The sequence below is a fragment of the Myotis daubentonii genome, chromosome 1 (genome assembly GCF_963259705.1).
Source record: "Myotis daubentonii chromosome 1, mMyoDau2.1, whole genome shotgun sequence".
Lineage (NCBI taxonomy): Eukaryota > Metazoa > Chordata > Mammalia > Chiroptera > Vespertilionidae > Myotis > Myotis daubentonii.
In genome coordinates, this window is record NC_081840.1 from 49,158,562 (window position 1) to 49,171,860 (window position 13,299).

Sequence of the window (13,299 nt, forward strand, 5' to 3'; positions counted from 1 at the left end):
ATGACACCACTCCCCCAGTCTACTGCTCTTCTCCCGCCTCTCCTTTACCTCTTACTCTACTTTCTTTCTGATTGTGGGTTTTTCTTAGTCTTCCTTTCTCACATAGAATCAGCAAATGCTAGATTTGGAAAGGATCCTCCTTGTTTGATTGATGAAGAAGCTGATATCTGGGGAGGGAAAGTGATTTGTTAGGAACCCTGAACAGCTCTAGCTGGTGCATTGGGAGGTGAAGGGCAGGTCTAGTGTCAGCCCCAAATTGGGAAGGTGTGAGGGGGTATCAGGTTTCAGCTCTGCCACCATGAATTAGAAGATCTTGGTCATATTATTTACCTTCTCTCTGGGCTTCAGTTTCCTCAACCATAACATAGGAATAATAATAGTGACTGCCTCATTTCATTGTTGTGTGAGAAATATGTGTAATGTTCAAGAAATATGTTTACAGCACTTGAGGTGAGTGCTCAGCGGCTGTAAGTTGAATAATATATATATATATATATATATATATTTGTTGTTGTTGTTAATCCTTAGCTGAAGGTATTTTTTTCCCCACTGACTTTTAGAGAGAGTGGAAAAGAGGGACAAAGGGGTGGGGGGAGACACAGAGAGAGAAACATTGATATGAGAAAGACACACAGATTGGTTGCCTCCCACATGCACCCCAACCTGATCCAACTGGGCTGGAGATCAACCTGCAACCCAGGTATGTGTCCTTGATCTGGAATTGAACCTGAGACCCTTTGGTGCACGGGCTGGCATTCTAACCAATGAGTCACACCGGCCAGTGCTATAAAAATATCTAATATGTGAATGGGATGATGATCAAGAAGAAAGACCTGGAATTTAGATCCAGGTATCATTCTTGTTTATTTCCACTAACCCATCTGTTTTGTTTTTTTTTCCTTTTTCTTTTCCCTAGCCTGAGATTAAAGCTTCCTTTTCATTTTGCATTTTATTATTGTTACCATTAGAGAGAAAATATGTCATAGAAAGAATATGGGCACTGGAATTAGACAGACCTAGGTTGAGGGCCTATATTCACTAACATTAACTATGGCACTTTAGTCAAAGCCCATACTAATCTAGGCTAAGTTTCTTTGTAATGCGGGGATTCCATCGCCCAGTTCCTAGCGCTGCCATAATATAAGTAACACTCCCGGTATAGTTCAAGACATGTTGATTTTTCCCCAGGGCCACAGCCCCGTAGGTGTCCAGGCAAGGCTCCCAAGTCTTAACTGTACCTCCTCTGGGGCACCCCAAGACTGAGTAGTGGCACTATTTACCAAAATTAACTTTGGCCAACTCCAAATTAACTCGATTGCAACCTGATCATTTGGTTAAGCAGAGATGATTGCTCACCTTCTAGAATCTCGCAGTTAAAGTGTGGCTGACAATGAAAGTAAAATATTGACTGCGTTTGGGGCCACACTCATTGGGATCCTGCTGTCTCCTGTGTTATAGGCTATGCCTGTCCTCAAAGATCCTTTTGCTGGAACTAAAACAAATAGTGCTTTGAAGTGACCTTTCCATCAGCCCAACAAGGATAGCTGCCTGTAAAGTCTGGGCTGCTGAACTTGGGCCGTGAAGCAGCTTGGGGCAGAGGGGAGTTGGAAGTCCCGGGTCTTTCTTTCACTTGGCCACCAACTCTGTGAGTGACCTTGGCCAAGTGCCCCCTAACCTTTCTAGTTTCCTCTGAGTCTCCAGTGTTATTTCTCTGTTTAACGAGCTTCCTTAGCACCAGAACATTCCACCCCTAACATCTTCCATATTGAACATCTGCTTTTATCCATCTCTTGTAGCACAGTTCCCTCCAACCCTGTCTTTTGCAGCGCCAAGTATTCTTTAGGCAATTAAATGGAATTGCAAAGGGGCCTTGGAAGTCACCTAATTCATCAAATGAGAAACTGAAGCCCAGAGATGTTTAGCAACTTCTCCAAAGTCACATAGCTTTTTGGAAGCACTTCTAGGGCTCCTGCCTTCAGCCTCCTGCAGTGAAATGGTGGTTGTGCGTGATGATGCATCCTCTTTGGTCATGTCATCTGGGAATAAATGTGAAGGGTAACAGCTGTGTCGACCCAAGGCTTTATTTTCTCTATTATAACAACATGTCCCTGGGAAGAAAATATTTGTGGATCTAACTTTTGGATGTGAAGTAAGTGTCAAACCGAAATGTTATTGACTCTATAGTGCTTCCTACTCTGATAAATGTATCCAATATGTTCCCAGTGACTCATCTGCAGGGCGGATGTAACTTTTTTTCCTTCTTCTTCTAAACTGACATTTTTGTTGCTCTACATAGTGCTCTTGCCCCAAGTCAATAATTAGCCATGACATTACAGAATTTCATCCAAAATTAATAATTTGATTGGTTATTCAGAGTCTCAAGCATTCTGATAGCCAGCAATCAATTGAGAGGAGGAAATAATGTGCAAACCATAGTTTAGTTTATTTTTCCAACAAAAGAGCTCACCTAGACAACATATTGGGAAATTATGGGAGGATGTCTTGCTTGATCACTATAACTAGCAGATCCTTGAGAAGGATTTTCTAAAACATAGGTTGGTTCTTGAAATATTATCTTTCTTACACACACACACAGAGAGAGAAAGGGGTGTGTGGTGTAATATGTTTTCACAGTGTCATAAAGAGGTTTAGAAAGATCCTAAACGGAAAAGTGAAATAAATTAGTGATGGAATAAATAACATGAGAGTTCTAAGACTAAAATAATCGAGAACCTTAGGTGGCAAAGCTCTGCCGGGAAGAAGTATGGTTTACAAAGGACTAAGGCGGCTGGTTTTAATTAGTCCCAGGTATCCCTTTTCCAAAATTATATGGCAGAAAACAACCCCCTTAGAAATGATCTTTTTAAGGACAGTTATAAGGTGCTTTGTAACTTCTGTGCATTTACAGAACTTTGAATGCTAGAAGACACCAAAAAAGGCGACAGAGTGGTGGGGGAGGGTCTTTCTCCATGTACAGACATAAAGTAATATGAACATAAATGAAAAGCAAGATAAATGTGTTCATCATCTATGCAAGTGTCCTATGCCTTGAGATGGTAGAGTCTAACTTCTCCTAATGATAACACAGCAGGGTTCTACACCCCTAGGTACGGGTTCTCCAGAATTGTAGTCATTTAGCAATTAGCACCCACACCAGTGTTTTCACTTTAACCACAGGTAAGTAACAAACAGAATCACTAGCGATTCATTAGAATTCAATGCTAAGAAAATCTCTGATGACACCTTTTCACGAGTCTGACCGGAGGCTGCTCACTGGAGGGAATTGAAATTGCATCTGACATAGTAATGCTTTCACTGTAAAAAGTCTTAAAAGACAGGAAGTTCCCCAAATGCATAGGAAAGGGACCTCCCTAAAGCAGTGGTCACATTTTTTTTTTTTCCATTTGTTTAAGCAATAGCATTGGGTTTAACACCAGTGGTTCTCAGACCTGGCTGCTCGTTAGCATCACCTGGGGAGCTATTACCACTCCCAGCCTGGGCTGCACCCCAAACCAATTAAACCAGAATCTCTGGGGACGAGATCCAAGCATTAGTAATTTTTAAAACTCCCCGGGTGATGGCAATGTACAGCCAAGCTTGAAAACCTCTGGTCTACAGTTAAGCCATCTCTGATAATTGAATTATTGGCCTCAGATGTTCACTCTCCTGCAGTCATTCTATACATTCACAGCCTTGCTCTGTCTCTTGATGGGCAAAGGGTGCTTCCCCACCCCTGGACTTTAGATTTTGCCATGTGACTTGTTCTGGCCAATGGGATAGTAGCAAAGGCTTGGCAATGGTTGGTTGTTGGTCTCACTCTCTTATGCACCTGCCTTTGCCATGAGCTGAGCAGGCCCCATTCAACCACTGTCCCAAGAATGAGAGAGTCATAGATCAGACTTAAACCCCAACAGGCACCTGGAGCCAAGCCCAGCTGAACCCTAGCTTCCCCAGAACATAAGGATGAGAATGAGCTTGTTGCTGAGTTTGGGGAGGGTTTATTATTTAGTGTTGTTGTATAATAGGTAACTGGCATACCTACCATGGAAAAAAATCATTTAGTGAGATGCCCAACCACATTTTGGGGCCAATTATATTTCTCCTGGCATGAGAGGAGGGACAACTCAGACCTATTTCTAAAGGAAAGTTTGACCCATAATGTCTAGTCTGATGTCGCTTTTTGGAACAGTGCTCCCGTCTTTGTCACCCTTCTGATCTGTTAAGCAGAAAATATTTCCTGCTGATTTCTTACTCAGTGTCACACAGGGCCTCTATCTAAACATCCCTCTTCACCAGGGCAGAGCTGGCAATCTGAATCATCAGTGCCCCAGGCTGGTTTGACAGCTTTTTTCCCCTCTTTTTCTTTTGATTTTTAAATTTAAGCTCTATCCAAGTTTTTGTGCAAGAACAGAGAAAAAAATCATCTCTATGCAATTATCACCAAAATAATGAGACAGGCATTGGCTTAGTTATGGTTCCTCACTTGGTGCTGGAAAATCTGGTTGTGCCTAAATCACACAGTGGAGGGATCTTATCTCTCATGAGAAGAGCCCTCTTTTTTAGGATTCAGAGTTACTCATATATGTGTCTCTACAAATCAGGGGGTCTTGAATTTGGAACAGTCTCTCTCAAACTTGAGCAGGCATCAGAATCACAATGATGGCTTGTTCCCGCCCAGATTGCTGGGCCCCACCCCCAGAGTTTCTGATTCAGTAAGTCTGGTGTGAAACCAGAGACTTTGTACTTCTAACAAGTTCCGGTTGATGTTGAGGCTGCTGTTCTGGGGACCACACTTTGAGAACCACAGATCTAGGGTAGAAATATAGATGTATGAGATATATTCTAACTGGGGCATGGCCTGGCACTGTGAAGATTCTGATATATTCCTTAATGGAAAACTGTGTGCAACACTAAGACTAGGTCCACCTGGAGAATACAAATGTAGCCAGTGACTTCAACTCTCTGCAAAAAGTTCATCTATACCCATAATCACATACCAAATGAGTACATATCTTTAGCCCTGACTCCAGGAAAAACAGTTCACAAAATGTCCCTTCCTCGAGGAAACCTTCCTTGATTTCTCCATCAGGGAATATTGACTCCTTCTGAAGTCCTAGTACTTTACCTGAACCTGTCCAAGATACCTGAACAATATATTAAGTATTGAAGTGCTGATGGACTTGTCTTCGCTCCTCACAGAGCTCTACCCAGTTCTTCTTAGAATCCCTTACATCATCTTTCCATAGCAGATGCAAAGCAAGTATTTATAGAATCTAAAATTTATGAATGAATATCCATGTGAGGGTGGCTCAGAAGATCAAAAGATTAAAACTGGAAATGAACAGCCTGCAGTCCACTACAATGACCAGTAGCCACACGTGGCTATTTACTGTATGGCAGTTTGGTTTGAGCCTCTTCACTGAACGCCACTTAGTCTGGGTGTGCACATCTGACCTTCTCTATGAGACTCAGTAGTTTTGTCTCTATTTTCCTTAATACCCAGCTCAACATCCTGCAAATAGCAGGAGTACAATGAAGACTTTGTAACATGACAAGACAGATTTCACTCTTGACCAGATGGTGCCCCCAGCCCAACCCTAGCATTTACACTAATTAAATCATCATAATAGGTACTACCTGCCAGACGTGTTTCATGCCAGCACTATGTAATATATAGATGTAATGTAAAGCGAATAGTAATTTTATGGTTTCTACTAGCCAGATTTTAAAAGGTTAAAAGAGATGAAATTAATTTTAATCATACGTTTCATTTTAACCCAATACATCCAAACTAGTGTCTTTTCAATATGCAACCAACATAAGTGTATTGATGAGACCCTTTACATTTTGTGTGCTGTCATTGAAATCGAATGTGGATTTTAGCATCTACCACATATTTCAATTTAGGTTAGCCATATTTCAAGTACTCCATAGGCACATGTAGTTAGTGGCCACTGTATTGGACAGTGCAGTTTTATACAGAATTTTATTAAACCCTGTAAGAGGCAAAACAATAATAGCAATATTTTGAGTGGCAAGCATTTTAGAAGGATCATCTCATCTAATCCTGATAACAACCCTCATCTCTGGATGAGGAAATATAGACACAGAAATGGTTAGTGACTTACCCTCAATCATACTGCTAGTATGTGGCTAAGTTGGGTCTTGAATTCAGGTAATTTAAAGCTACCACCTAGTGCCACAGATTAATTGGGTGGTCTTGAGCAAGTCACTTCTCTGTATTTTAGTTTCCTCGTCCACAAAGTAGAAAGAGGCGTGGAGTGGATTATCCAGAGTGGATGCTGCACACTTTAATTTTCCTCTTTATTTCCTAGTTTCTGGCAAGCCTGGCTTTCCTGTTCCCACCCATGAGAACCTCAGATTTACACCATTCCTTCTCTCATTTGCACCGAGGGCTCTGCTATGCTGGACTCTCCTGGTTGGGGCTGCCCTGATCACATACACACTGTGCAGCAGGATGGAGCCCCTCCCATGTGGTACTGCATTTTCATCTGAGCTTTTGTATTTTCAGCATAGAGTCCAGCTTCCACTTCATGATGCTTTTTTGAAGGAAAGGAAACTTGACTGGGTACTATCTTTTACTTTTCTGTCTTCTTTGTTCTTAGGCATGTTGTAGAGAGCTTCCCTCTCCCAAGAAAATTCTACTATATATTTCCATAATTTTTCTTCTCTCCATCTCCAAGAAATGCAAAGAAAATAACTGTCAACTTTTTTTGCATATATAAATTTTAACAGCCCGTGCATGTCAACTAATCTTTTATCCCGAAAGGAAAGGTTTATTTCAAGTGATTGAAAGCTGAAATGCTTAGGTGTTCATTCTTGTTGTGTGATGGAATCACTGTGTGAATATGCTACCTTATGATTAGTTCATCAATTCCATTCCCCAAACTCACTAACTCTAATGAGTGCCTACTGTGTGCAAGGCCAGAACCCCTGTTCTCAAGGCACACATCTTCCATCAGGGAGGGTAAGGCAGATGTTCAATCAACCATGGTACGGAGTGGAGTATACCAAATGCTTTAAGAGGGATGCAGAGTGTGAAGACAGTTTAAATATTTCCTTTGGTGTAAATCAGGGAAGGTTCCACAGAGAAGTTGCCTTCTAGAATGGAACTTGAAGGAAAAGCAGAGAAGTCAGGAAGGGCGTTTCAGGGGGGAAGAGGCATAGGCACCTGTCCCTGTGTCCTGTATCCTGGACTACAAGGAGGAGGAGCAGGGATCAGCATGTGGCCTGGTTTGATTACTTAAGGGTGGAATGCAGTTTGGCAAACTCCTGGCGTGAGTGTCACGCTCCCCATCCTCCACCCATGGGAGACAGCACTAGTCAATCACACCCCACACCTTCCCAGCCAACCTCAGGAGCCCCTTCAGGAGATGAGGTCGATTTGCCATCCCTGGAGCAGGAGTGCAGCAGCAAGTAAGGTAGAGCCTTGAATACCACGTTGACTAGTTAGTAAGATAATTGGATAGGCAATGGGGAGCCATTAAAGTCTTGTAAGCAGGGGAGTGACATGGTGGGAAATGAGAGCTGTAGTTCAGGGTAATTAACTTGGCAGAGCTCTCTGGGATGGATTAGAATGGTGGTAAGACGGAAGGCCAGTTATTTGGAAGGTTACTGGCATGGTTTAGGCAAGCAATAATGTCTGGAGCTGGCATGGTGGCCACAGAAAGGAGGGGCAGATGTTATAGAGATAGATATTCAAGCACCTGACAAATATGTAAGGATGTGAGGAGTTAGGGGCAGGAGTGAGAGAGAAGAGTTAAAACTGACTCTGAGGTTCCCAGTAATTACCTTGGGGTAAGAAAAAAGTAGTGTTAGCATTAAGAGAGGAGCCTGGCACCTGTAAGGAGGTAGGAAGAGTCCTGGTGAATTTGGGGAGGAAGAGAGGAGTTGTAAAAAATGAATTCAGGCATATTTGTTCTAGAAAGCATAGTTGTTTTTTTTTTTTAAGAAAAGCCGTTGTCTGTCAGAGAACTCAGTCGTACAAAGTGAAAGAACCATTTCTAGGTAAACACTGTTGGTCTTGGTCAGTGTGCAGAGTCTAAGGAAGGCTCCCGTCTTTCCAAATATTTGGAAAATTGGAAAGCCTTAATTAGTAATCAGAGTAGGGGCAGGAGGGAAAGAAAGAAATATAAACCTAATCACTGTGCTTTTCAGGTTTCAAATGCTTCCACAATCCAGGTAATTTACACTTTAGTAACAATGATTGACAGTCTGGGAATGTATCTAACTCACTTTTATTTTTCCCTTGGGGGAAGCACTTGAGTTCCCAATTGTTTTAAATTGCAGAAGCAGTAATTGTTTGAGAGAGTTAGGAGAAATAGCTTTTTGGACCTGAAATTTACTGCTGAAGGGACTATGGATTTTACCTTAATTGACTAGGGTCACGGGGCCATTTTCAGGAAGGTCTTTCCAGGGTGAGCAAATACCAGTTTAGGAACCAATTGAAGGCCCAGGGGAATAGACTTAACCAAAAAAAATGTTAACAAGTGGCTACTGGTACCTAAAAAGGAGATATTTTTTAAGCCACTTGCATTCCAAATTATTGGTGAAATTTAATATGAGAAGTACTTTTTAAATATTCTAAAATAAATATGAGGCAGTGGATGTATTTGAGACACCCACGGTCCCACAGGAACTTACTAAACTGTGCACTTTGATATATGTGTTTACTTAGAAAAGTTAAGTGTGACAAGCTAGGTCAATTGTATGGAGAACATTAACAGACTAACCAATTGCAAATGGTGTGAAGGCTGCTCTGGAAAGTCTGTGCTCGAATGTATAGGGACATGCACACATCTGATTTGGGATGGAGGAGACAATCATGGCATTGTTCACAGGTGCTGACAGATAGGCTAACGCCAGGGATCCTTGCAGAGACTGGATTAAGGTACCAGGACTGTTCACATCTCATTTACATCACTCCCAAGAGTGGACCACAGGTTTTGCTGATTAACACACAGACCATGGCAAATAGCATTGTGTATTTGAAATCAGACCAACATCAGTAACAGTAACACAAACCACATGTGAAGTTGGCATGCGGAGGTCCTTCTTAAGCTATTATCTACCCAGGTTTTCCCCCCTTATTTTTAAAATGCATTTTTCCAAACCAGGAAGTTAGCAAATGCAAAATGTGCCCCAATTACCACCCCCTAAATTTACATATTTATGCCACCTTCAGTATATAATAATATTTTTATTTTCAAAATTTGTGAGCAAGCAAGCGAGCCTTCTGAAAGGAAGGTGGGGAGTATGTGTTTAAAATGTACTGATTTCATCTGTGTCTCTGCAGGCAAAAGGAAAAGGTGGATTGAGTATTGATGCAGAGAAATCAGGCTACTACCACCTGAATGTTTTTCACTCATCCAATTAGTACTGTTCCTTCATATTGGAGTTGGGGGAAGTCAAACAAGCACTGATGCAATTCTCCATTTTCCTTGAGTTTTATTAAACACACTGTGTTTCAATAAAAGGTGGGTATAGAGTGATGCCTGCAATGATGTGACTTATTAGGTGCCGTTAAATATCTGAATTTTATTACCCGGATGTTATTAATGCTTCTCCAGCATACATTTTATAGATGAAACTGTATAATTAATAGCAAAAGGAACAGCAGACAGTTAGCAGCCTCGCATGAACAGGATGCATCCCGCTTAGATAGTCATGGACCAAACAGGCCAAAGTTTTCTTCAGTAGAAATTGCCCTGCCAAGTGTTTCTGGACCCTTCGCGGAGGAAACAGCAAAGGAGCCCCAAGAGATCTTTTGCAACCACACCAGAAGCTGGCCATCCATGAGATTCTAAACTCACAAAATCTGCTTTAGCCACGCATGTATCAAACCCAGGTTGGAAACCCACTGGACTTCCCATCAGAAGTTGGAAGTGCCCGGTCCTCCCATCCTTTGCATTCCTTGGGGTGTCAATTCCAGGTCTAATTCCTTTTAAGTTTCTCCTCAGTCCTGGGCTGGGCTGGGCTGGGCTGCAGGAAGCTACTGGCGGTTCCCCAACGTGGATAATCAGATCTGTCCCTTCCCGGGCTGATGCGGGTGGGGACGAGCTCAGTGCCCCAGAGTCTCAGAAGTAGGCACAGAATCATCTCGCCGGTCTTAATTTCTGTCCCTGGACTGGGGAGAGCGGAAGACAGGGGCACGAGAGGCTCTCCTCTCCTCCTCCCCTTTCCCCCACCTCCCAAAATTGGCAGCCAGTCCGTGGCTCCCGGTCTGGGGTCTGGAGGGTGGGGAATGTGGGTGTGGGGGCCGGCTGGAGAAGCTCTCGCTAGCGCTGCCTGTGGCCAGACCCGCCTCCCGTCCCCTCTCGGGCGCACACACACGTCCACCCAGACACACTCCGCGCTCCCTCGCGCTCTTCCTCACCCGCCCGCCGCTGCTAGCTCTCTCCCTCCAGCTCTCCCCGGTCTCCTTCTCCTTTTTTTTTTTTTTTTTGGTACCATAGAGTTGCTCTGAAAACAGAAGATAGAGGGAGTCTCGGAGCTCGCCATCTCCAGCGATCTCTACATTGGGAAAAAACATGGAGTCAGCTCCAGCAGCCCCCGACCCCGCCGCCAGCGAGCCGGGCAGCAGCGGCGCGGACGCGGCCGCCGGCTCCAGGGAGACCCCGCTGAACCAGGATTCCGCCCGCAAGAGCGAGCCGCCCGCCCCGGTGCGCAGACAGAGCTATTCCAGCACCAGCAGAGGTAGGAGGCTGCGAGAGGGGTGAGGAGGGGGCGGCGGGAGCCGGGGCGCGGAGCGGGGGGCGACCGGGAGCGGGCGCCCGGGGCGCGGGGTCCGGAGCTGCGCGCGAGCCTGCAGCGGCGCCCCGAGCCCGGAGCACCCCGCTCCCCTCCCCCCTGGGCCCCCCAGAAATGTTGCAAACTTTTGCAACCCGTTCTTGGTTTGCGAGAGGAGAGGGGGGCGGGGAAGGCGGCAGGAGGCTTGACAGCCGGCGGGCTCACCCCCTGGCTTTGATTTTTCTGCAAACAGAGGAGGAAAGCCGCGCTGCCGAAATTAAATACGCTCCCCCAAAATACGGTGAACCGGAGAGTGGGGGCCCGGGAAAGAAACTTTTAAAGCGGCAGTGTCCTTTTAAGAAGGAAAAAGAAAATCTGTTTATGGCTACCTTCCTCCCCTTTTACCTTTTCTCCTCTTGACAGTTTGGGCCCAGGCTGCCGGAGGCGGGCTGGGTTTTTGATCCCCTTAGAGCTGAGGGAGGGCGGGTGGAGTGAGCGACCAGGGAAGCCCCAGGGGTGGAGAGGGGGCGCCCCGGATCTGAGGGCGACGTGAGCACCTTCTCTGGAGCACGGCGGTGGGCTAGGGATTTGGAAGAAGGGCTGGAGGGAGCAGGCTGCGGGCGCGAGAGGTGCTCGCCAAGTTGTCTGGCGGGTGCGGCGAAGGGAGATGCGCAAGTTTGCAGACTGGGGGTTCGAAGCCCGGCGCCAGGGCTGGCGGGGGGCGTGTGCGCGCCAGCGCGCGGAGGGCGGCGGTCCTGTGGGGAGCTCCACGCGCGTTCGGAGTGAGCGCCTGCAAAAGCAAACAAGCAGTAAAAGAAAGCTCGAAAGGCACCCAAACTTATTTCTGCCCTGGGAATCCTTCCCTCCGTGAGGTTCCAAGCGTTCTGCAAGAAGCCGGGAATGGTCAGTGCAAGTTGAATGCTGGTTGGATAGTGTGAGCTATGTTCCCCCCTCCCCTCCCCGGGCGATTTTTACACTTCATTTGGAGGGTGCTTTTTCCTACTTATTGTGGAGTGCTCGGGAAAGCTCACTCTCTCCCTCTTAAAGGTGTCGGGACATGATGTGGGGTTTTTCTTGGGGTTGGAAGAATTATTTATTTGAATGCGCCTGGAGTTTGCAAAGAAGCGGAGGAAGCTATTGCTTTAATTACTGTTGTAAATAATGTATAAATCACGCCTGTCACTCCGGAGGAAGCAGGCTCGCGCGAGCAGCCCAGGGCTGGGGCGGACAGGATCTCCAGTCCCGGCCTGAGCGCGGCCCTGCGCGCCCCCTCCTCTTGCCACTCGGCTTCCAGCGGCCTTTGGGGAGGGCTGGGAAGAGGCGAGTGGGGACCCTGGGAGCCGCTCCCTTACTCTCGGTGTTAGAGTTGGAGGTAGGAATATGGCTGATCATGTGCTGGCTGTTTTACAGTATTCCCCCCCGCCCCCCCCCCCGCCCCAACCCAACCTTGGCCACACCCCCTGTCCGGGCGCTTTTCCATTCACGGAATTCGAGTACAGTAAAAGCCATCAGGATGACACACGCGAAAAACATTTAATTAAAGGCGATTTCCGAAGAGTGAACGCACCGAACCGCCTTGGAGCGGGAGGGTGGGCGCAAACCGGGGTTGGAGCGGGAGGGGTGGGCGCAGCTAGGGCCGAGAGTGAAGGGAGAGGGATCAAGGCTGGGGGCCCGGACCTCAGGCCACCTCCGTGAGTTTGTGTGTGGCAAGCTTTTGGCTGCAAAGAGTATATTTAGACCCTGGGACGGTGGATTTGGAATGCGAGCGGGTTATGTAACAGGGTTAATCAGAAACACTGGAGAAAATCCCCTTCATGTGTTTCTGAGGCTGCTTTATTTTTTTGGGAAGGGGAGATAATATTATTTAGGGGGCCACACTAATTTCTGGTTTGAGCTGCCATTCCCCTCAGTGTTAACCCCCCTCCCCACTACCTCCCCCCAAGTTTGTTATTAGCATCTTCAGGTGTCATTCTTTCCAGAAGGTGTTCTTGCAAGAGATCAGGGTGGCAGGCTGCAGAACCAACTAGCAAATCCTTAACTTGCTGTTCTTGCAAATTATATAACACTGGGGCATTCAGTACCACCAGCCCCCTAGGCTCAGCAAAAAGGGGAGAGGGACAAGGAAGAGGTGCAGCTGACCTGCTGACCTTTGCCCCTACTCCTCTGTGAAGCAACCCCTTGTCCATTCCTCAGGAGATTTCATGAAGGGAGGGAGAGGGGTAAGGCCCAAACACTCAACTCACATCCTGCACGCAGGCACTAGGTTATATAACAGTCTGAATGGAAAAAGGAAGGTCAGAGATGGAGGCATCCTTTAGCTAACACAGCAGTAGTAATAGCTTCCAGAAATGATGTGCATTTGCAGACTCTAACCTCAGACATAGCGCCTGCTTCTCAGGGGTACCAATCTTTGTGTGTGAGCTAGGGCGAAAAAGAGTGAATGTGTAAGTGTGCCTGGTAGTTGAGAGTGGTTTAAAAACGGGAAATGTTTGGGTTTTCAGATGATGTAATGGAGTTGGCAGAATATGCAAGTCGGCTCCCAGAGTGTAA

The 13,299-nt window shown here is 45.9% G+C and overlaps 1 protein-coding gene across 1 annotated transcript in view; it reads left to right on the top strand.

Annotated features, from left to right (window-relative positions):
• The first annotated feature begins 10,535 nt into the window (after window positions 1-10,535).
• Window positions 10,536-13,299, top strand: part of RORA (RAR related orphan receptor A) — a 734,689-nt gene continuing 731,925 nt past the window's right edge. Inside the window, exon 1 of the mRNA XM_059699570.1 lies at window positions 10,536-10,716. Within this exon, the coding sequence (XP_059555553.1) occupies window positions 10,551-10,716 (166 nt within the window). The 5' untranslated portion in view covers window positions 10,536-10,550. The remainder of the gene's footprint in view (window positions 10,717-13,299) is intronic.